This window comes from Neophocaena asiaeorientalis, unplaced genomic scaffold (assembly GCF_003031525.2).
Source record: "Neophocaena asiaeorientalis asiaeorientalis breed wild unplaced genomic scaffold, Neophocaena_asiaeorientalis_V1.1 scaffold684, whole genome shotgun sequence".
Lineage (NCBI taxonomy): Eukaryota > Metazoa > Chordata > Mammalia > Artiodactyla > Phocoenidae > Neophocaena > Neophocaena asiaeorientalis.
The window spans coordinates 7,535,463-7,559,872 of record NW_020174048.1 but is presented as its reverse complement, the minus strand read 5'-3'; the positions used below and the strand labels follow the sequence as shown (position 1 = coordinate 7,559,872).

Genomic DNA, 24,410 nt, shown 5'->3' with positions numbered 1-24,410 from the left:
TTTTTTTTTTTTTAAGATTTTTAAATAAGGAATATTAAGCATGTTAATCTAAGACTGTCTCTCCACGTTCATTTTTCACAGGATGTAATCCCTGTTCATTACTACCTAATATCTCCACCAACAAAGACTAAGAATGGCAGCAAAGACAAAGAAAAAGATTCAGAAAAAGAGAAAGATTTAAAAGAAGAGTTTACTGAAGCATTACGAGATCTTAAAATTCAGTGGATGACAAAGTAAGTTTTAAATGAGTTTTAATCCTCTAAGCGTTTACTTTTATTTTCCCAGTTACAACAATATTGTGTGTGTATGCAAAGGCTGTGTATTCAGAAATGTTAACAGTGGATAGACAGTAAGTGCTTTTAAATTTTCTTGTAATTATATTTAGTTTTTAATTCCCTTTTGTGATAAGAATTTTTAAAATTTTAATCCTTATTCTGATCTGCTCTTGGAAGAGAATTTTATTGGAAGGTACAAAAAAGAAAATAAATCACTTTTTGCCCCCTTTCCAAAGATAATCATTGTCCTGTTATTATTAGTTGTCTCTGTATTTATACATGTAGCAGGTGAGTGATACTGTGTCCTGGTTTTCCAGTTACTATTTGATTACGAGCAAATTTAAAACAAACCTTTTTAAACCTCTGGAAATGATCCTAAGGACATACAGCAAACGGAGAAACACCTATTTAAGAACATCTACAAAAGTTCAGTAAGAAAAGTGAGACTCTGGTATGTGAGCCAAGGTCACTCTCTTCCCACTCCCAGCTCAGTGAAGCGGAGCCTCCTCCAGACTGGCTGCAGCCAGGACCGCAGGCTCCCCGTCCCCTTGGCTTGGAGGACTCTCCTGCTGGGAGGGGCAGGGGGTTGGCACATGTCGGCCGGCACCCCAGCCCCGCGGCCTGCTGCTGAGGCCAGCTTCTGGGTGAATTCCGTTGAGGGGCGGGGGCTCTCTCCTGCTCAGCCCCCGCCGGCGACACAGAGGGTCTGCCAGGTGGGCACTGCTGAGAACGCAGGCCCCGCAGTGGTTTCCCGCCAGGCGGGGCAAACTGCGGCCTCTGCTCTGCTGCTGTTCCTCCCGCCGTGGAGTCAGTGAGAACAGATGTAGTTTCTTCAGCTTCCCCAGCTGGGAACGTGGAACATCTGTCTCTTTGTTCATTCAAGACTTCAGATTCTTCCAAAACAGTGTAAATTTTCCTTCTTTGTAGGTCTTAGGCATTTCTAGATCTTTTAATCTTTCTTAACTGTTTTTGAATGTTTTTTTCCCTCCCGTTGATAAATCTAATTATAGCTGGTATGTAGGAAAGCTGTCGATGCTTACTTTCATCTGACCATCTTATTGAACTCATAAATGAAATAATTTACAGTTTGATTTTTGTTTTGTTTTCTCGGTACCATATTTATACTGCCTGCAAATAAATACAGTCTCTGTCAGTAATTATATTTCAGATTGGTACCTTAGGTTATTGACTGGAACTTCAAAACAATGTAAAGTAATAGGAAAGACAGAAATTATTTTTTTTCTAAAAGAACTGAAATAATGACTGTTTCTCTTTCTTACGTATGTAGGCTGGATTCTAGTGACATTTATAATGAATTGAAGGAAACATACCCTAATTATCTCCCTCTGTACGTTGCACGACTTCATCAGTTGGATGCTGAAAAGGTTGGGCGTGTTCGATTTTACTCTGAGTCTCTTATTTTGTTTGCAGTATTAGATGAGGTTTGCCTTTGGAATAAGGGGGCAGTCTTTGTCTTCTCTTCTTGCCGACTGAAAACGTGTCGCCTCAGATTGAATGTTCTGTTGAGCTATTTTCATTAAGCTGACTCAGGACTCACGTTTGGTCAGTGGGAGGAGAAGTAGATAGGAAACCCTAAGGGTGGCTTTTCTGACCTCGACCTGAAGAGCCGGGAGCAGAAGGCCGTGGTCGTGGCCTGCTGGAGTCTCAGGCGCCTGCAGCAAAAGCAGAGCTCCTCTGCACTACCTTGGCTAACTTCGTTTCTGATTTCTGAGAATTGGCTGTGTAGCTCCCAGCTGTCCTCAGTGGACCAGCTCTCACTGGGAGTCCTGGCTGTAGAAAGTGCTTGTGGCCATAACCAATCAAGAGTCACCAAGGGTTGAGTGTGAGCCCGCAGGCCCTGTGAGGAACTGGACTGCTGAGGACGCCAGGACAGCCCGGGGCCCGTAGTGAGACTCTGTTGCTTCTGTTCCTGTTTACTCTCATTTCGGAGGTTTCAGTAATAAATTGGAATTTGTCTCATCAGCTGGTGCTTTTTTTACTTCTGTTTTCATGTGCTGTGGGACTGGGGTAACATAGCTGATCAGGTTTCTGAACTTTTAAGTTACCCAAGGAAAGAGCTGCCCCTGTAGAAAACAGTTTATATTTCTGTGAACTTCGTTATCTTGCTTATTACTCCGTTCAGCACCAGTGGGGGGTGTAGGGTAGGTATTTTCCCGTCTGAGCTCAGGTTTTCTAGAGATGCTGACCGTCGTAAAGGTCACACCAGGAGCTAGTGCGGAGCCCCTGGGCTGCACAGCCTACCTGGTCCCACACCACGGGCGTCCTAACTCTCACGGGCATGACCGACAGAAGTGAAATGCGTCAGGAGGCTCATGGATACATCCATTTTTTCCTTATTTCTTCTTTTTTCTTCCTCCCCAGGAACGAATGAAAAGGCTTAATGAAATTGTCGAAGCTGCAAATGCTGTTATTTCTCATATAGATCAAACGGCCCTAGCAGTTTATATTGCGATGAAGACTGACCCCAGGCCCGATGCAGCTATTATAAAAAAGTACCTAACCAGTAAATACTCTTTCTTGCATCTCATTTCTTAGTTACTTTTTTTAATTATTGAAAATATCCTTCTTTTCTGGTATTTTTTATATCCTTATCATTGGAGTTACCGATTTGGGGATACTCCATCCTTAAATATCTTATAGTAATTTTCTCTAGTCGTTTAAGTTTAAGCAAAAGAAAAGTCGTTTGCTTCCTCCACCATCAGGTGCTGTCATGGTGGAGAGATTTGAGTGGCTATGATCAAGCAGTCCAGCCATTTGGGGGATATGTGTGAACTGGACACATGGAGAAGGAAGCACAGAGCACCCTGTAAAATTAATTTTTCAAGTGTTGATTGACCAATAGCATGACAGGCTCCAAATTTAGTTTATATTCTTATTAGTAAAGTGATAAGAAATCACATTGGGTTACAGCCATTATCTGGCAACTTCAGTTTATGAAACTGGGTTTACAGTACTACTTGAGAACAAGGGTGGGAGGATTATACTTTAGCTTTAGGAAACTGTAACGTGATGTGTACAACAGACGTAGCTGGGTTTATGCGTTTGTAAGGCTCCATCCGTGCGAGAGAGTGGTTTCCGCTTGCTGGTGTGACGGTCCGGCGGCTTTCCCGTTCACCCTTCCACGAACTCCTACCATCATCTCCTGATAACACTCCCACACTCCCAGTACCAGTCTCCCCTCTGTCACTTTGGTTTATTTCCAGCCCTGGGGGTCCTTAACTTACAAGGGTAGAAGTTTCCTCCTCTTAGCGTTATTGTAACTAATAATAAACTGAAACTGCAGGCTGCCTGAAAATATGGTAGTTTCCCTTAAAGATTCCATCTGCTTCAGTCAGAATTTTTTTTATATACATACAAAACGCTTGATTTTAAACTGCTAGAACTCTTGACCTTGCATCGTTTATACTGATATTACAGGTCTTAACGAATCTTACAAGCAGCAGTGTTCAAGCGGAATAAAATTTGTTCAAAATAGGTTTTCGGCCATTGTCAGCACCCTTTCACACTTTCCAAAGGAACCTTCTCGAAACATTGCTGTTTTATTGTTGCTAATAATAATAGTGGATGGTGCAGCCACCATTTATGAAATGCCAGTTACATACAAATGCCAGTTATATGCATTATGAAATGCCAGTTATATATATTATGAAATGCCAGTTATATACAAAGGATTATATGGGGCATGGATTTCTCATTTCCAGCTGCTTTCGCTTAAGTCACTCGTTTCAAAAATTGCAAGACGGCCATTTGGTAATCTTAAAAATACTAACTTTTTGTAGGGGGTCTAAGTTTTAATTAAACTGCAGTTTACTTAGTCCACTGAAGTATCTAATTGAAGTTACCCCCTAAAACGTAGCTATTGCCACCTTGATCAGTCCCTAACTAACTTTGATTCAGAGAGATTTATTGACCGAGCACTGTATGTAGCGCCACTGAGAGGGATGTAAAAAAAAATGAACAAGACACTCTCTACTCTTAGGAAACATACAGCCTAATACAGAAGATGATAATTGCTAGATGGAATATGATTAACAGTTATAATTAGTATTTTAAACTGTGAAAGCCCGTGGGAAGGAGAGCAGGGAAACCATCATGGATTAATAGGTATTTAATCTGAGCAGGTCAGTTCAAAGTTAGAAGAGGGTAGGAAGAGAACATTCCAGATATGTGGAATTTAGGTTATTGGATCAGAGAATGCGGAAATAGAAAGGGGTCTTAAAGGTGATTCAATCCAGGTCTGGCGAGTCCAGCACACCTGTCACCCCAGCTCACCCTCCAAGCTCTGCATCCTGCAGCCCTCCTCTGGACAGCCAGGACAGTCAGTCGGGATGCCGTAGGTGAATGGATATCCAGACCTGCCCTGCCTGCCCAGTTGTGTTCCACGGCCCCCGTTCTCCCTCACAACGTGGGGATAACGCTTGACTGCTGAGGCTGCTGTAGAGCATGAGTGAAGTACTGCCGAGACATTTCAGGCGCCGCCTGGCATCTAAGAGGTGGTAGGGTAAGGAGGGACTCAGTAAATGAAAGCCTGTCCATCCTTCTGTTCTTAAGTCCACAGTGACCAAGCACTTAAAGTCCCCAGAAACGCTTTCCAGGAAAGAGAGTGAGAGTTGGCTCTTTTAAACTTTGAAACTCTTTGCTCATAAACTCTTGAGCAACTTTTAGGCATAATTTCATCTGCATTGCAAATGTATTAAGGTGGGTAACTTAGGTTGTAGCAGGTTATTGGCGTTGTGTTGGGGTTTTTTTCCTCTTCTTCTTATTTTAATTGTCTTTTGTACAAATTGTTGTTGATTTTACAGTCCCAGCGGATTTCATAGGCGGCACATTTCACTCTGGGTCCTTCAGAATCATGCTTACCAGTAGACAGTTTGTTCATCCCATATCTGAGTGCCTCCTGGTCATCTTCTCAGCACTTGTAATCCTCGTCTTTAGACGTATCTGACAGGAGTTGAGCAGGATGCGTCAAATAAGCATTGGAGGGGCCAGTACTGTCCCAGGAGTGTAGGCTGTTACTGTATTTCATTCAGCAGCAATTTACTGAGTGTCTGTTCCGTGCCAGGCATTGTTCTGGGCATTGGAACACGTCAGAAACAAAGCCGCCTGTCTGGAGCAAGACAGGTGGCCCCGGCGATTAAGAGCAGGGGTTCCAGGACCAGCCGCAGAGCTCGGAGTCCTGGATCTGCCGCTCCCTAACTGTGGGACCCTGAACAGATCGCCTGATCTCTCTGTGCCTCGATTTCCTCCTTTGCAAAATAGAGGCAACTGATGGTCTCTTGCTCATAGAGTTATTTTGAGTATAAATGAGTTAATGTGTTAAAATGCTAGAGTAAGCCTTGTACTCCTTTGCTCTGTGTGTGCGTGACAGTTCACGACTGCACAAGTATGTAACGACTGACATAAGAAGTTGAAACACTTAGAAGATACTGTTCTAAGAGTTTCTTAGCTGACAGAATTGATCCAACAGTCTTTCCCCTCTGTTGCGCATGGCATGCTGTTTCAACCGATGACAGCGATCCTAACTCATTTCATCTGTGTGTGGAACAGAGCGGCTCATGTGTTGCTCTCCATGGCTACACCACGTTCCTGTATTGTAAATCTTAGGCAGAGAAGGCATGAGGTTAATTTCGGGTGAGGCTGTGCTTCTAAAGATGCTCTCCTGATCTGTGGAATGTGTTGGTTTGGCACGCAGTGACATGGACAAGCAGAAGTCGACGCTCGTAGACGCCCTGTGTAGGAAAGGCTGTGCCCTGGCCGACCACCTTCTCCAGACCCGGGAGGAGGACGGGGCTGCATCAGGCGACCTGGAAGGGAGAGAGGAGGAGGGAGAGAGCGCCCTGGATTCTCTGACGGAAACTTTCTGGGAAGCTACTAAATGGACTGATCTTTTCGACAGTAAGGTACCCTTTCTCCTTCTTGTTTCGCTGCAGTTCTTGGGAGTGCATCCCAGATCCCTTGTGCCCAGCGGGCCCGGCCAGAGAGGATGAGGATAAATGGAACGAGGCTGAGCTGGGCTCCGAAGAAGATGAGGTGCTTAGCGAGGCCTCCCTGGTCTTCCCGGCTTTGAAACCACTTGACCGTTGTTTGGTCTGTCCGCACAGGGGCTGGTGGACCACGCTAGCTGGGGAAACAGTTGGAGAGCGTGTGTGGCGGGCTTTTGGTTAAGCCATTTATGTATCAGCTAAAATTAAGGGCATCTGAAAGCTGTCTTCGTACCTTCCCACACCTGTCCCTGTGCTCATTTGTCAGGGATGGAGATGGCGGTATTCTGGTTAGTTTAGATACTTGTTATTTCTCTCCAAACTCTAACTTCTAAGTAACTATCATCTTGATTTGTACCTGATCAGTTTTTAAAGCCCAGTGTAGAAAAAGTAACATTGATGAGCTTTTTGGGTTTAGATTATAAAAACATGTAAAATGCCTTCTAGCTCTCTACTATAATTCTTAACAGTAGAGATTATATAGCTACAGGTATTTGCCAGTCTTCCTTTCTTCTGGACATAAAGGAAGAAAAAAGGAAATGTAATCAGTGGAATTCTTCTTCCGGCACAAACTGTGGCGGTTTTTTAGGAGACAGGTGCTTGTTTTCAAGATTAACTATGGTGATCGGTAGTAAAGACTTCTGAAGTAGGAGAAAATTCTTCCTATCTGCTTCAGGTTGTTCCACCTCAGTTCAGTAGTGCTTTTATAGAAGGAACTCAGTAATGTTCCAGAAACTGAAGGAAGCAGCACCAGAGGTTAAGAATTTGGATCTGAAATCAGGCCCCTGGAGCTTGGATTCTGCCCCTGCCGCTTTGACCTGTGTCACCGTAGGCGGGTGACCGAATGCTCATGTGGGACTGTGGTGCTGCGTACCGTGGGATTTTATGAATGAGTATCACGTACCTGGAAGGACGTCAGCAATACTTGCTGTTACTACTAACAAAGTTATCTCGTGTCTGCTGTGTGCCAGACACTGCGCTCGCTGCTGGGAAGAAGATGAATAAGAGCCTGGTCCGGCATCAAGTCGGTAGACACTTGATGAGCATCACAATAAACCTGTTGTAAAGAATTCTGTTCTTGCCGCAGCGCTCATACGTTAAGGGTGTGCGTTGTATCACCTGTCTGCTTACTGTGTCTGTAGCAACAGTTGCTGAACCCTTTCCTTATCTCTAGAGTACAGGTAAGTGTGACAGGATTCCGTTCTTTGAGGACATGCTGCACATTCTAGAAGTGGAGACTAAAGATATAAACAAATGCTTACGAGTATTTTTGACAAATGCAGTAATTAAAGGTAGAAAACTTGGACAAAAGGAAGCAGTTGAAAGTAAGAACATGTTTATATAATATGACACTTCATTTGTTTACTTTTATCCTCTTTCGCAATTTTGGTGATTTATAGTGACTATAGTTTTGTACGTCTAACTTGCAATTTTGTCATCACTTACGTTAGCTCTGCTTTCTTTTGCATAGAGGTATTTTGGTATGGATTCCAACAGCTAGTGATTTATCATAATAGCTTTCTTTCCCCAAATAGATTATCTGTTCTGTGGGATACCCAGCTCTTTTAAAGATGTTAATTGTTGTTTTAAAAAGTTGTTAAAATTTACTTGATGTAACATGTTCATTTGAAAAGCTACACTTCTGTTAAAGCCTCAATTCTTTCATTATTTTTCTTCTTTATTATTTTTTCTTTGATTTTTATTTATTTACTTTTGGCTGCGTTGGGTCTTTGTTGCTGCACGCGGGCTTTCTCTAGTTGCGGCGAGCGGGGGCCACTCTTCGTTGTGGTGTGCAGGCTTCTCATTGCGGTGGCTTCTCTCGTTGCGGAGCACGGGCTCTAGGCGCACAGGCTTCAGTAGTTGTGGCACCCAGGCTCAGTAGTTGTGGCGCACGGGCTTAGTTGCTCCGCAGCATGTGGGATCTTCCCGGACCAGGGATCGAACCCGTGTCCCCTGCATCGGCAGGTGGATTCTTAACCACTGCGCCACCAGGGAAGTCCAGTTCTTTCATTATTAAAGCAATATGCCTTAAATTGTAAATGTTTTGTAGATGAGCTGTATCTTGTTTTACGTTGTAGGTTTTGACATTTGCATACAAGCATGCCTTCGTAAATAAAATGTATGGGAGAGGCCTTAAATTTGCAACTAAACTTGTGGAAGAAAAACCAACAAAAGAAAACTGGAAAAATTGTATTCAAGTAAGTGATATTAAAATTGCCACTGTTGGGTATCATTTCAATATTGTAGAGTGACAAGATAGTTAGAAAGCCTTACGGTAGTGATAAAACAGTACCAGCTTTATCGTGACTAATTATTAGTCTAATTAACATAATGTGAACTATAAAATAAATGCATGAAAGGTAGTCAGTAAGCTGTTTAAATTTTTAAAACATTTTTCACTCCTGTCCAGAAAACCTATATTTTTAGCTTCTAGTGTTTTCAACATAGGCAAAATGCATTGCATATTTTGTGTAGTTAGAAGACAGGTTTCCTTTGTGAAGGAAGCAGATGATTTCTTTTAAATACGTGTTGGCTCAGTTCTAAAACGGTTGAACTTCTAGAGTTTATGTTTGATTTTATTCTTCATTTGACGCGAGAGGCCATTTTTTATTTTACCATGTAGTATATGGAGGGAAGTTCTGTGGTTGAGCTCTCTGCGCAAATTAAGTGTCAACTCTAAGAACTCACTGAACCCCACAGAAATTGTTTCAGCCTAGCCTTGTCTTTGTACACGTATAGTTGGTTTATGCTTAAAGGGTATATGGAGGTTGGGGTACGCTGGTCCTGCCAAAGGCGGCCGAGGGTCTGGTCTTCATATTGAAGGTATTCTTTGGATGTAAAACTCACCTGTAGGTTCCTGGGGCAATTTCTGGTAATTAGAGTAAACTATAGGTTATCTTTACTCTCAGACCTTTTCTGTCAGTTCAAATTGTAAGACAGTTCAAATTCACTTCTTCAGATCTTTGAGGAGGTTGAGAGAGCTCTTTCTGGAACTTAATGTCTTCTCATCACGTAGGCTGTGAACTGAGCTCTTACATTTGTGAAGCTCGCGATCCACCCAGATGCTCACACCAGGGGATGTTTCATAACTTGTCTCCCCTCCACTCTGCTCGCCTGCTGTCTGTTCTCCACACAGCAGCCGGAAAAGATGGCTTTAGACCCCTCCTGGTGAAGCTCCGTCACATTTAGAGTAAAATCCAAACTCCTCCCCGTGGCCTGTAAGGCCCGTGTGGTCCGGCCCCTGCCAGCGGCCTCTCCAGCTGCATCTCATATCACACTCCCACGTCCTCACTCTGCTTCTGCCGTCCCAGCCTCCTCTCTGCTTGGCTGACACAGCGCACCCTTTCCCTCTCGAGGACCCAGCTCTTCCAGCTGCATGGAGAGCTCTTCCCCAGATTTTCACAGAGTAGGTTTCTTCTTGTCACTCAGATTTCAGCTTAAGTGTCACCTCCTCAGAGATCCCTTTCTTGACCATCTCACTTCCCAGTCTGTATTATAGCAAGTTTTATTTTTACTATATACCTGATACATTTCTTTTACTTATTTATTATCTGTTCATTAGCTTGCTGACTTTCTGTTTGGCTTTCCTGCATAGAACTTAAGTTTCCTGAAAGTGGGAAGTGAGTTTGTTCAGTGCTTTTTCCTAATGCCTAGAACAGTGTTTGACTACCGTAGGCACTCAGGAAGAGTGAGGGAAAGGAAACTAGGGTGGTCGGAAGGAAAGGAGCCAGTCATGTCAAGTCGATGGGAAGCCAGGAGGACAGAGGGAGGGAGGGAAGGCAGGAGGGTTGGCAGGGGTGATGATAATCGCCAGGATAGGCGGGTCGGGCGGAAGGAAGGTTGTGGGTGAGTTGATGGAAGGAAAGTTCTACCTGCTGCTTCTTTATTACGACTAAATATTTAATACAGAATTTACCCTAAATGCTGAGCCTGAAACATCTGTTCTTTAATAATTGTGTGTGTTTTATTACAGCTGATGAAGCTGCTTGGATGGACCCACTGTGCATCTTTTACCGAAAACTGGCTCCCCATCATGTATCCTCCTGATTACTGTGTATTCTAAAATAGGAACCAAGACTTTAAATTTTAAAAAAGAAAGTTTTATAGTGAATGGATATAAAAACAAATTTGTGGCATTTTTAGTCTAATGCATGTTTTCATCTGCTATCAAATACTGATTATTAAAATGATGTGTATTTATCAGAGAATTTGCTGGCGTGTGGCTTAATACATGTAAATCTAGACCTCTGACATCATGGTGTTTTCTTAATGCCTCACATTGCTGGCAGCGGGCTGTGCCCTGGCTGCCAGCACCAAGGACTTTCAGTTGGGTTGCAGCTGTTACATGCATGAGAGGTTTTGAACAGTAACTTTTAACTGCAAACCTATAAAATTCTATTTTTTATTTTATAAATGAACAGGGTTTTAACATGCGCGACTTTAATTTTTTTCAATTGTATGAAGGCCTTAAAAAAGCTACATTAAGCGTAGCTAAAATTATTTATTAGACTAAAAAGTAACAGAACTTCATTTCCAGATTTTTTTTTTTTTTTTTTTTTTTTTTTTGGCAAACGTTTACATTCAATTAAGGGGAGAAAATAAAACCGGCACAAATAAATTTGTGGCAAACGCTGGAGCATAACTGCTTCAATCAGTCTTCATCTTGGAGTTATTTCAGGCCAATCATTTTTAACATCTTCTTGACGTGCAGAGCATCAGAATGAGCTAATAATACATGTATAAGTGCCAGACAGCTTAAATCTGTATCAGGTATTGTAAAGATACATATATGGTATGTTTATTAAAGTTGAAATAATGTAAACACGTGAATAAATGTGCAAACCCAAGATCGCAGTACACCATATGCACTCTCATACCTTAATTTTTTTATAAATAATAAAAGTGAATATTGAAGGTTCTTAAAGTTGGTCTTAATTTTTCATAAATAAAATTTGGGGTTAGAACAGAAATGAATAATACATTAAATCCATAGACAAAAAATTCAACATGAAATAATTTATAATGTTTCTTATAGGCTTGCAATTATTTGAATATATTTCCGAATCTTATTATGTGATTAACTTTTGTGTAGGTTTAATTTTTTATTTTTATCTCTCTGGCTACTATACTTCTTTCATCCTTCCTCCGTAAAATAAGCACATGTAGACAATATTAAAAGGCCTCTACTGTCTTATAGCAAATGTGTTTGTGTGTGTATGGTTTTTAAATCTTCCCTTAGAATTTACTACTGTAAAAGGCCTACCAGACATCTGGTCTTAGTCATTCGTGACTGTTTTTTGAGTAATTGGCTCCTTTATCTGATGAAGACGTTAGACCCTTTATGAAAAAGTGCACATATGCACGCAGACATTTTGCACAGTTTCTGAGCCATCTAAAGTGCACCCATGAACAACCGCATGCATGTTCTCTGACAAACACGTGCTTTCACCTACACATGGACAGGTTCAATCCAGTCAGGGAATTGAGATGCTCAGAAGGGGTAGGGTGGCTCCCCAGGGTCGTGCTGCTGGCTGGATGTTAATTAGAGAACGTGTTTTACCACCGGGTTTGGCATCTCTGTAAGTACTACCTGCAGCACAGAGCCTCAGGGTCAGCCAGGGGTGAGCACTTGGGTCCTCCCCAGGTCCTCCCCGAGGATGCATTCAGCCCTGCGATGTGCGTGGCTGGTACCCAGGAATATGACAGCTTTCTGAGCCCCTCTGGACATTTCCCAGCCTTCCCCTTTAGGCTTTTTAATTAGTCCCAACGGTTAGCCATCATCTAAGGCAGCCACAAAATTGTACAGTTGCCTGTAATCCTCTAGACAAACCCCTGGGGAAAGGCTTCTCAGCCTGCGAGAGATCTGAGTCCAGTCAAAGACGGCCTTGCACGTGGTGTTTTCTGGGGAACAGTCTCCAGGGATTGCCAGGCTGCTGGTTTTCAAGGCTGCCGTGGAGCGGGAGATGGCATGGGGACAGGGCCATTGAAAACGTCACAAAGCACACTGCTGTCTTAGCTGAGGTTCAGCCGTTTTGAGTGAACGTGCTTCAGATTGCTACATGCCTTTGGTTAAGATTGCTACATGCTTCTGAGAATTTTTGTCAGTTTTCTCATGACTTCAACGGAGGAGAGAATTTTCGGAGGTGCTTTTTCACTGACAAAAGCTTTTACCAGTTTCACTGAAATGACACCTTCTTTTAGAACATGCCTTTTAGTATCCAATTTTAGTGTAATTTTAAGGTTAGAAACTTCCTAGTAATTGATTTTGAAGTACTACCTTCTGAGTTATGTCAAGATACAATAAATTCTGGTATCCTTCAAATACCAGAAAATCACCATTGTTGCATTTCCCTAATTTCTCACTTTATTCTTCAGGGTTTGGTCTTTTTGCTATATTTTTTAATGTGGAAGGAGAAGTTAAGTTCATGGTGGGTTTTGGATGTATTCACAGTCCTGACTGGTAGTGAGAAGCAGTAGAGTGAGGTACATGTCTGCAGGGGGAGGTGGTGAATAACAGCGCTTTTTAATAGGACATGCAGTATATCGTGAAAGTTCACAGGCAGTTGTTTTGTTTTTTTTTTTAATCTATGAGCCACATCCGGCTCTCTGTTGTAACAAGGACTTTTCTATCTGTAATTACTACTTCTCTCTTTCAGTGGGGTGTAAGTCTTTCTCAGATAATGAAATTTTAGAATGAAGATTATTAAGTTTGCTGTGGAAATTAGAGATACAGCCACAGACTGGCAAAGTCTGCTTTGAACTGTGATTCCTAGAAAGGTTGGTCCATCAGTGGTACCCGTGGTGAGTGATGCCGGGATCTGGGGCAGTGACGCCAAGCTGCCTTGTCAGCCCTGCTTTCAGGCTAGATTATTCTGTGCCTCCATGCCGACACATACGTTCCAGGAGAAGCCATCCCCGGCAAAACTGTGACGTTTCTGTGTGATTGATAACAGGAGACAAAATGGTTCTTTATTTCTTTATTTTTATATTATAAAGTGGATTCTTTTTTTTTAACTTTTTATTATATACTGGAGTAGAGTTGATTACCAGTGTTGTGATAGTTTCAGGTGGACAGCAAAGTGATTCAGTTATACATGTATCTATTCTTTTTCAAATTCTTTTAAAAGTCGGGACAGTTTTCCTACTTCAGGTAATGGTGACCAATGTCTGCACCACACCACTGAAAACAACAGAAAGAGCTGGATAAAATAACTAACTTCTGAAGGAAGCACTAGGGCTGGTGCAGAGTGTGCGCTCAGCACTAGTTCTGGGCCCCTGAGGTGACATCCGTTTTCTCATTCCAGCACTGTTCCCGTATTTTTCAGTTTTAATCAGTGTAAAGCCTAGAACTTGTTTTCCATTACTCTTTATCCTCTCCCTTTGCTACAGTTAAAATCTGTACAAAGTAGACTCTTCCGATTAAGATACACGGACCCTGTCAAGCTTATTTTCAAAAAGCAAGTGACAAAAGTATATTGACAGGTTTAAAACCATGCTTTCCAGCAGAAATAACGAGGGGAAATCCACTTGTTTGTTAATTTATTTGTGTAAAATTTATTTAACACTTAATTGAGACTCTCAGAAGCCAACAAAGCTACTTTCATATCTTCATGTTGTTTGTGTATATTTAGATGAAGCAGATGATCCTAAACTGGTTGCTTTGGAGAGTTGCTGTAATATTATGTTTATTCTAGTTATACAAGTTGTTTCCGTGCACTACCTTTGCAATCTTATAAAATTTCCAACACTGTTCAAAAGACACACTAACGTTTCGAAAGGTTATCTTGTTTAATTTAGTCCCATTTTAGCACTCCTTTAAAAAGTTTGATTGATGACTCTTGAAATTCAGCCAAGAGTGTTGTGTCAAAAACCTGCTTGAATTTATCTAAAAATTCATAATCGGTGCTGAATCTGAACTTGTTTGCCCAAAGCAACACCGTTCCCGGCTGGCAGAGGTACGCCATGGTGGCAAGCAGCTTGTCCAGGAAGTAATGGTGGTAGACCACGTCAGAAGCCAGCAAGTAATCATAGTAACATGTGGACTTGGGGAAGTTCTGTTCCAGGCCCTCTCCCCACACCAGCTCTTTCACTTCAGGCAGATGTGCTGTATGGTTTAGTGTGTTCCTTAAAAGATTGTATTGAAGGTTCCCTAGGACGTCAGGCAAATCCGTTGCTGTGACTTGAGCTCCTAAGAGAGAGAGGAAACTTGTACGAATTACCTGGAACATTTGGGCAGCCACAGGGTACACATACTCTCAGGGAGAAATGGAACTGGGCTTCTCACCTTGGCCCTGGACCAGCGCCCTTCTCACCTATGTCCATATGGACTGGATAATTCTGCTGGGGGACCCTGCCCTGTGCCCTGTAAGATGTTTAGCAGGGTCCCTGGTCTCCATCCACAAGATGCAAGTAGCACCTCCCCACCCAAACCCCAAGTTGTGCTGATCAAAAATGTCCCCCGACACTGCCAAATGTCCTTCATGGGGCAAAAATCACCTTTGGTGAAGAACCATTGAAATAGAATAACGTTCCCGTCTTTTAAGAAACTAAGTTAAACGGCGGTGCAGTTTTGAGAGATTTCGGAATAATTAACTAAACATACCAAGATTCTTAGCGTTTGGTTACTGTCATCATTTATAATGTTTTTCCTTCCCAAACTGTCTTTATCTGAAGATTTTGGTTTTCTCTTACGTGAGGTGTCAGCACCTAGTTTTCTTTCCTAAGGGATGATCTAATTTGAATGACTCTCCCACCTACTAAATGCATTAAGTTAATTTTTAGGCATTTTAATGCTAGTGATAAAGGTTCACAAAATCATAATTCCAGATTGGTTTTGATAGAAGAAGATCCGTAATAGTGTAGGCTGAAGTAGGCCAGACATACCCGCCTCTTGCCCAGCTCCCAGGACTCACAACTGGCATTTTGGGTATAAATCTGTCTTCACGTTGGATTCAGTCACTTATTTTTTGTTTTTTTCCAAAACATCAGTTGTTAATAGTTGCACTGAAAAGCAGGGGACAGCATAACAGAGCTGTTTACAACAGGAATTCAAGAGTCACACCTTCAGAATTTCAACTTTCTCACGTGGTAATAATCAATGGATTGGACGAGTTAGCCTCTAAGGCACAGTTGTCTTATCTCCGGGTAACAGCAGTCATTCTAGCCTGGACGTCTGGGTAGATTCAGTGAGTGCGATCACGGCCAAGCACCTAAACCACAGCCCGTCACACAGTACTAAGTGGTTATTATCACTGTTGTCACCGTAACCATCTTTTGAAACAAGGCCGAGAATAGACAGACAAACCTAGAATACTGGCCACGATGGAAACGAGGCCTGGTCCAGCACCGATTTCGAGCATCTTAGCTCCTTGGAGACCGAGTTCCTCTGCGTGTTCCTCCAAATACTGGCACAAAGCCATGGCCTGAAAAACATTCACAGTTGTCACCTGGACACTGGAAACCGAGGACCCTGTTCCCCACCACAAGTTAAATACTCAAAGACACGTTAAAGAGTTTCAGCTTACTGGGGGCTCACAAGAATCAAAATATACGTGCAACGGCGTGTTTTGACCTCTGGAATATGAACACTGTAACATGCATCAGAGGAACTAGAGACACAGACTTGTGAAAGCGCCTGTATCAGAAGACCCTTGACCAGCCTCCAGGAACAGGAAGGTCAGCTCAGCTCTTCCAGAACCAGGAGAGGAGGGGCCGCAGGGCAGCAAGCCCTTGCTTACATCATTTCGGGCCTCCACCTGCTGTAAGACTTGCGCTGTAAGCGGCTCCATCCGCTCCCTGCTGACTCCACCAACGTTCAGGTTGCTCTGGACTTTGCCTGCTGCACTGAACAACTGCGTAGGAATTTTTCTCTTAAAGCAGTTCATCTAAGAAACACTCGACTGGCTGGGCGGTGCTTCCCAAACCCTAGCGCACATGCAGGTCACCTGACACCTGGTGAAAGACGCCCTGGCTGCGTGTGGTAGGGCTGATGGAGCTCAAGGCTGCATTTCTAACAAGCCACCAGCTAATGCCAGTGCCACCGGGCCACACTTTGGGGGGTAGCAGCAAGGAGGTTACATCCTTTACACAGTAAAAAAAAAAAAGAAGAAGAAATTTAGATCTATTTCTGTACAGAAAATCAAGGTCCCTTCCCATGTGAGCCAATGGGCGTCGGCTGGTGATGTCTCGGACTAGAGGGACTGGGGAGAGTTACTAGGTGTGAGAGCGTTACCGGAGTTGGGAATGCGAACCCTGCAACCCTGCGCTGAAAAGGCAACGTGAAAGCTCTCGTTTGCACACACCTTTAGCCCTTGTCTTCGTGCAGGTGCTCTGGGCTCGCTATGACTCCCTTTCTGTCTGGCGCCCATGCTGGAGTAGGGGGCGGCCTGGATCGTATGAGACAGCCGCGCTCACGATGGCCTGCGCCAGGGTTGGTGGCAGCTCCGAGCACGTGGGTCCCTCCCTTTCCTCCCCAGCTCCTCTCAAGGGACTCGGGGACCAGGGACGGGGGTGGGGGGAGGACGGAAAACAATTCCCAATGGCACGGTAGGGAGGTAAGGGGCGTCAAGGGGCCCTGGGCGCTGGAGGATGAGTGAGAGGGGGACAGGCGGGACGGCACGGGTGCGGGGTGGCATCGGCATCCAGCCCATGGCAAGGAGCTCCAGAGCTGGGGGCGGCAGTTTTGAGGAAAGGCCGCCTTTGGTTCTTGAGGAGAAAGGAGCATTATTCACTGTGTGGGATTTCAGGATTTGGAAGAGTGTCACCCAGAGCCACCAAGACGTGTGCTCTGAGGAGTTCCTGAAGGGGTGGCTGTAGGCGTCCTTCCTGAAGGGCCCTGCCCTGTGACAGGCTGGCCCGGTGGGTGCCATCTGGGGACGGATCTTCTCTCGGGAACAGCTACATCTTTCAGCAAACACTCCCCCGCTTCTTAGTCCTATTAGCAAACTCCGAAAAGTCATCTCTCACAGCTGCTCTTGAAGTCGCACAAGGAAAGGGTGCTTCCCCACACGATACGGATCCTTCTGCAGCCTTCAGGAAACTGAGGTCCTGAGAAGAGCCAGGGTTTGGTGCATGAAAGGCTGAGGCCTTATTAAGAATAAAACAGTCCAGTGGACAAATCATCTTTTTCCACTCCTGATTTCTGATCACCCAGCTCTGGGTGTCTGTTTGCCAAATATAGTAGGAAGCTGTGGAGAGTCGCTTGCTGGTTTCAAACTTGTTAAGCCAAAGAAAAACATTTAGCTGAAGGAAATCATACTTATATTAAGCATACCGGGTAAAAATAGAGCTTCCTTGGCTGGGGTCAGTGAGGGGGCAGCTCTAAGAGCCTGGAGCCCTTAGCTGTCCCTCCCCTGCCCCCCCGCTCCATCTCCCCCATCACTGGTACCCAGACTGCAAAGGGCGCTCCAAGGAACCTCTGATCACAGCCACGCAGCGGGCCAGCAGGTCTGCGTCACCCGGGAGTGAGTCAGAAATGCAGCCCCAGTCCACCTCCCCCAGCCTGACCTCCTGAATCAGAGTCTGCATTTAACAAGAACCCAGGAGGATTCCCATCTAAGCTAACAGTGGGGCAGTTCTGATCTGGAGCCTCTCCAAGCACAGGCTGAGAACCTCGGCAGTGGAAAGAACGAAGGCGCTGGCCTCCGAGGTCCATCGTCCCAGCCTGGTTCTGCACTGCGCCGCGCCAGGGGAAACAGTGCACTCAGCCAGAACATAGCAGGTTTTCTGGCTCTGAATTCCGTGTTTTCCCCCATTTCAGCTCCATCCTCTGGGGACTGTTGCAGGGAGAGCATGAGACGAAGCACCACTTCCTAAGCGTTTCCACTGGACTGGCCGCACTCTAAAAGGCGAGTGAATACCTGAAGGTCTGTGGGAGAGGCCCAAAGGTGGCCACTACAAAACCTAAACTCTAAAGACTTTTCTTCTGATTTTTTAACAATTGATATGAATTTTTCATCCTACTTCCCAATATACTCAACTTTATGTTAATGTGAGAAAATAATGTTTCAAGAAACATAACATAGAGGAAAATCGTTGTTTTTAGGAAAGATGCCAGGTTTCTGCAGCATCTAGGTACACCAGCAACACCCCTGGGGGGGCATCCTTGGACCCTCAATTTGAGAAGCACAGAACGTTAGAGCACATGGCAAGTCGTCCAAGGCACCACAGTTGTACAAATTTGCTGTTCTCATCCCCAGAATCCCCAACACCCCAATGTGACAGCTCCCTCACCCCTGGCCACACCACCGCTCCGTAACTCTCGATCGATTCTTGAATGACAATCCTCTTGCCTGCAAACCAATAGTACTCCTGGGTGTAGCTGGCGTAATTCATAGGAACAAATTTCTGGAGGCTTTGAAGCGATGGTTCTATCTTGTTAGAATCTGTGGGACAGAAAATTAAATCGGTTTCATTATTTGTTGATCCAGTGCAAATCTGCACTCGGTACAGTTAGTCAGACGGGAAGAGACTGAGCATTCTTCCAGAAACAGGGGGGGGGAATGCCATCAGTGACAGTGGCTGCAAACTAGCCCAAACTGAATGATATGGGGTGACAGGGACATAACATTTCTATGGGACATTTTTATCATACGACGAAATGCCAAAGGATGCCCTGGGCCCTTCCCTCGATTTAGGAGCAGACAGTGCGGTGTCGATCCATCCCTCCCTCTGTTTTGGTGAGAGGAGGAAGCTAGGCCACCGCACAGAATGGCACGAATGAGCCATCTGCATAAGGAGGACCGAGGCAAGCGTGGACCTGACTATTTTTGGGTCTTGAAGTGATGTAACATTCCCGCATGTTGGCTGGAACATGTTCCTTAAGTCCTTCTACAACTGCTTCTCAAAAGGTGCAGGTCACCCAAAGACGAGCCAGCTCCGCAGTCCTGGGGGAGGTTGTCAGATGAGCTCCAGCTATTAAATTACTCTTCCTTAAATACTCCTTTACGCTCATGACCACTCAAGCAGCTCTCAGATGTCATATAAAATGAGAGGAAAAGAGCACCTGATCGGGGCTGACATCATGGAAGCCCAGAATGTCAAAGGTTTCGCAGGGGGTTTCAGCATAGAAAGAACAGCGAGTAATAAGATCAGAATGGGGACCCTGAGCACACGGAGGGGTCGTGCGCAGAAGACGGGGGGCTGCTGGTACCCTCGGGGAGAGGCGTTGGCAGCGAGGAGCCTGGGGGGGAGCTTGCATGAGACCAGCCTTTGCTGCCTGAGCTCTGCCTGCGGATGTGTAACCAGGGATGGACTAGTGGAAAGGAGCATTCAGTGAACATCTGAAGGTCTCTAACCAGAAATATGCACTCAAGGAGGCAGGTGAGGGTGAGTGCAGGGTGAGTGCAGGGTGAGGGGTAGGGGGCCTTTGAAGAAGCCTAATCAGGGGTCCACCCCTCAGAGATCCGGTTTCACTGATCTCCACCCGCACTGGACGGTTCTGTGCCACGGCTCTGCAAACGCTTTGCAACAGGGTCACAGCCAGAAGAGTCCAGAAATGTGGAGTGAACACCTAGAAACATTTACAACAACTTGACCATATCTGTTGAATCTGATTACGAAAAACCAAAGCTTGTATTGTGTATGTCTTTGTACTTCTTTTCATGTTGTTCCTCCAGAAATTCATTTGTGTTGCATTTTACAAAAAAGTATCCAAGTGGTCTTTGACCACAGTGTGGGCCAAATGACCAGTTTGTAAATTAGCACAGTGACGCCTGCAGCTCTCAGCCATGGGTTCTGATCTCCTGGAAGGAGAATTCTCTGTCCTGACCACAAAGGCGAGCTTCCAGAAACCCAGGGCTTCCTTGAGCTTGCAAGAACCTGCTGATGAATAGTGGCCAAGCCCTGAGATGCCATCCTTCCCTGTCATGTGCCCCAGGAGAGGCTGTGGGGAGAGGAGAGGACCTTTGGTCCCCACCCACCTCTTATAAGGGGAAACAACCAACATCTAAAACCATGAACCTGAAATTTATCACTCAACAAAGGGGACCCAGCTTCTCCCATAGGCTGACAGGCTGACTCTGAGTTCTGTTTCAGAGAAAATAAGAAGGTAGAGGAACAGACCATCTTGTGCCCAGAAACTTTAACAACCAGCCTGGGGGCGGTGAGGAAGCACTGAAGTGCAGGATTTGGCCATCACCATGGTGACAGCGCTCCCACAGTGGCCATCCCTGGGAAAGGGGTGAAGCAGCTCAGCACCACGAGCATTTCTACCACACGGATACGACACCCCTCAACAGCCTCAAGGGCACAGGTCATCGTAAAATGTAGGAAAAGAATTCCTGATGAGACGTGAGTATTTATTACCTAAGTTTTTCATATACCTTTACCTTTTACATAATCCATTTCATTGTACGTTTGTATGACTTAAATTTTAACAATGCCCATGTTTAACAATCAGCTCGCAAAATTCCTGAAATGCAGGAGCTGGTACAGGCCATCTGGAATGAGGAGTGGGTACCGGGCTATCCTCCTTACCTCTGAGCCTCTCATCACTGGAGCAGCCAGACCGTCAGGGACCCAGGCCACCTCCTGCCAGCTTCCATCCCCTCGATATCACCCAGACCGTTCCTTCCTCCCTTCCTCCCACAAATAACCACAAATAAAGGCTAACTTTTCTCTCAAGGCTGTAGGAAAAGTCTATGTGCTGATTTTAAGTGGCTCATCCTTTCACAAGATGACAGATCGTAAGCTGATGGTTGTACTTTCTGGATCGACATTGTAAAGAAACATGGGCATATAAATGTCCTCCATCAGACCATTTTTCCACGCTACAAAGATAAAAGAAATCTATGTTGATTGCACATGATTTTCAATTATTGTATCTATGCTCGTCTGACAGTTTTAGAGACATCAGATTTTCAAGATAGGCAGAGTTGCATTTTTATGTAAACAGTTTAGGAAAAATGAATTACCATCCTGGTTTAACAGAGTTGGAACATAATTTTCCACTGTTGACTGTTAACGTTTTGAACGTTACATCTTGGCTCTTATGACATCATTTGTTATGTCTGTTGTTTATTTACTACTGATTCCCTGCCCAGAAAAGCAACACTAAAGGGTTCTGTTGTCATAATGGGAAAGTACACTTGACTTTACACTGATCCACTGAAGGACGCAGCTGCCAGGAATACATTTTGGCGAAAAGCAGGAAGGAATCTAGATTTCATTTCTCTTTTAAAAGTTCTTGTTACAAAAATCTAACCCTCTTAGATTTGGATAAAACAAAGTTTTGGTCTTTGATAGGTAAATAATAAAAACATAGGGATTACCTTTAGTGTCATGCTTCTGCTTGCATAAAGGCATTTTTCTACTAAGCATCATGATAAGAAAAAGATGTAGGGTTAAAAGGAAATGGATATTCTTGTGCCTGGGGTTCACTGCAAAACGCCATCCCCAGGAAAAGATGGGAGAAGATGTGGAGCTGAGGAAGGAGGTTACCTCCCGGGGGTCCGCTGCTGCCGTCTGTCTGTAGACCCTCCTCATCCGGGGGTCTCGGTGCCTCGTCCACGGACTGGGGCTGCTGCCCTGAGCGCAGACACGCATCCATCCCAGAGCCGCCAGGGAGGAGAGAGCTGGCCTGGACTGAGCGCTCCTCCGGGTCTGAATCGCCCAGAGCCTCTGCAAGGTGCAGCTTATCGCCTTAGCATCTGCTGAGCTGGAAAGAACACCTGCATTTCAGCTTAGTTCCCCGGGGCGGGGGTGGGGTGGGGAGAGCAGCCGCCCTGGGCGCTGCCATCCTGGTTTTGCAGAGCAGAGTGGAAGGAAACCATGACACATCATCACCCCACCTTTCCATCGCCTGGAGAAATGCAAAAGCAGAGCCACTGTAGCCAGACAGGTGCTGCCTTGCTGCAGTCTAAGGTGTATTTCTAAGAGCTTTTGGAACTGAATCTCGATGAAGAAGGTCTGATCCAGACGTACATATCTTTAAGGGTACCTTGTGGATCCAGGGTTAATGACATCATGGATTTGCCCCAAATGCGGGGCTGCTCCCTTCTCATCTGAGGCTTTAGCGCAAGATAGTAGAAAGCGCTGGGGGCTGAGAGCCAGGAGGCTGGTTGGCTGCCCCCTCTTACTCTTGGCAACTCACTTAATCCCCTCCACACCATTTCCTCATCAGCAAAAAAGGGAAGGATGATATCTACCTAGCTCTTAGGGCTGTGGGCGAGAAACGGGAGAGCAAAAGTGATTAGTGCAGCTCAGGAAAACTCTACTGATTAAGAAAACAGGACCTGGCTGTTGGGATCATTGATCAGCTTCCAAACAAGAACACGTGACATCGCTGCGGGACTTGGCGTGTTTTTGCCAAGCACCATTCTTGTGCTTTTAGTGAATTGATTCATCTAATCCTCACAACAAACCCTATGAAGTGGATGCTATTATTATGCCTCTTCTCAGATGAGAGAAATTCAAGCACAGAGAGATTCAAAAGCAGCCCAGGAGCACGCAGCCGGCCAGTGGCAGGGCCAGGAGTCAAACCCAGGAGGTCCAGCTGCAGGATCTATGTTCTTGACCATGAGGTGGGACACGGCTTGAGCTGCCTTGCTTCAGCGGTGGGTTTTCTGGCTGAGTTTGCCCTGAAATTACTCATAATGCTTAGTTGTCACAGTGACGTTTTCTAGTCTTTTTTTTTTTTTTTTACAAAATGTAAATCATTTTCCTAATTTGTTTTTGTATACCAGAGTTGCCCCATCATATTGTTTTGGCCAGCTGGGGATAGCAACCAGCCACACCATTACTAACTATTCCACACCTGGAGGGGTCATGTGCCTCTCACATTAAGGTGCAACAGGATTTCAAATCAGTGAGGTTCCTGTGAAGGTAATTTAGCATTTTCACCGGCTCTAGAATCAAACAATCAAATATTTACCCCAATTCTTCAACTCAAGGAGTTGTTTTTCTCTTGCAGATACTTACTTGCTCCTTCTCTTCAACGTGCCCCCGACTCCAGAAGTTAACTGTTCCCTTAAAAGACAGCTGACTGGTTGTTGGTGAGTACCCAGAGCATCTTCAGGGAGAAAGTCTCAGCGCTGCGGTGAAGGGCCCTGCATTTGAATGCTGGCTCTGCCATGTACTAATTTTGTTGAAAATGTAGATAGTGGTGATTCTGACCTCACATGACGGTCGTAGGGATTAAGTGAGATAACCTGTGCAAAGCCTCTTGCACAAACAGTATTAACTTATTCTCATCTTCAAAGCCAGAGAGTAGTCAGGTAAGACAACACTCTTTATAGGACACCCACCCAGCACCACGGGACTCTGCGCATTAAATTTAGACATTTCTTCATTTGGCATGCAAGAAAAGGAGACCTGTTTTCACTCCAATAACAGGTAGTATTTTTCCTTGTGAAATGAAATGACTCCCCTCCCCCATCATTATAGTTGACGTGAGACATTAATTTTTTTCCCCAAAAAGCAACCTAGAAAATAACTACAGTAATCTACCTAGTGTTCGTTATTAGCTCAACACATCATATGATCTATATCATGTTAGTATTTAATGAAGAATTGGGAAGTTCTGAAAAGGACTCCTTGTTAGTAACCTCAAAATAATTTTGGTTAGTTTAAACATATCTTTACCTTATGCAGCAGAAGAGATTTGAGATTTCTGTGCAGACTTTAATCCCCAGTGTTTTATATAGGTCTGCACCTGAGAGGATTAGCATTTTATGAACAAAAGCCAGCCAGTGGAAGTCCAAGTTATTTAGGGTAGCATTACCCACCAGTACCCATGCACATTACTTTGCTAGAATTACTCTCTCTCTTTCTCTCTATCCCTTTCTCAGTTCTCAGTCTTACACACACACACACACACACACACACACGCACACGCACACACACACTTCTTTCAACATGAAATGGAATCACTCTCAAAAGATCCAGAAATCGTTCCAGCAGAATAGAGGCTGTCCTCTGTGGTATCCAGTGGCTGTGATGCGGTTTGAAATGTAGACTTACGTTTCATTTTAAAAAGGAGTGGGTGGGTGCACAGGTGGGGTTTTGTACAAACCTGCAAGCTGGGTGCTTATCAGCCCAACTCCTGTGGCTGAAGGGAGGGGCACGACTGACGTGGCCTCTGTCCTGGACCCTGATTCCAGCAGCCAGAAATAACATTAAGACTCTACTGAGAGGA

At 44.6% G+C, this 24,410-nt stretch overlaps 2 protein-coding genes across 2 annotated transcripts in view; one reads left to right on the top strand and one right to left on the bottom strand.

Moving 5' to 3' along the window:
• TPP2 (tripeptidyl peptidase 2) overlaps positions 1–11,195 on the top strand; it is a 67,764-nt gene extending 56,569 nt beyond the window's left edge. The window contains exons 25-30 of the mRNA XM_024754029.1: positions 82–233; positions 1,564–1,660; positions 2,658–2,788; positions 5,989–6,196; positions 8,356–8,475; positions 10,251–11,195. Coding sequence (XP_024609797.1) covers positions 82–233; positions 1,564–1,660; positions 2,658–2,788; positions 5,989–6,196; positions 8,356–8,475; positions 10,251–10,340 — 798 coding nt within the window. The 3' untranslated portion in view covers positions 10,341–11,195. The remainder of the gene's footprint in view (positions 1–81; positions 234–1,563; positions 1,661–2,657; positions 2,789–5,988; positions 6,197–8,355; positions 8,476–10,250) is intronic.
• Positions 11,196–14,070: 2,875 nt separating this feature from the next.
• METTL21C (methyltransferase 21C, AARS1 lysine) lies at positions 14,071–21,824 on the bottom strand. The gene is made up of 4 exons (XM_024753974.1): positions 21,716–21,824; positions 18,509–18,660; positions 15,582–15,699; positions 14,071–14,465 (listed from the first exon to the last, which is right to left on the bottom strand). The coding sequence occupies exons 1-4, from the start codon at positions 21,822–21,824 to the stop codon at positions 14,071–14,073; spliced, it is 774 nt and encodes a 257-aa protein (XP_024609742.1).
• Between the last annotated feature and the right edge of the window lie 2,586 nt (positions 21,825–24,410).

Coding starts and splice junctions, on each gene's coding strand:
- METTL21C (XM_024753974.1), bottom strand. CDS start 21,824: ATGGATGCGTGTCTGCGCTCAGGGCAGCAGCCCCAGTCCGTGGACGAG. Junction 18,661..21,715: donor CAGCAGCGGACCCCCGGGAG/GTAACCTCCTTC, acceptor TCTGTCCCACAG/ATTCTAACAAGATAGAACCA. Junction 14,466..15,581: donor CATCGTGGCCAGTATTCTAG/GTTTGTCTGTCT, acceptor TCTCTCTCTTAG/GAGCTCAAGTCACAGCAACG.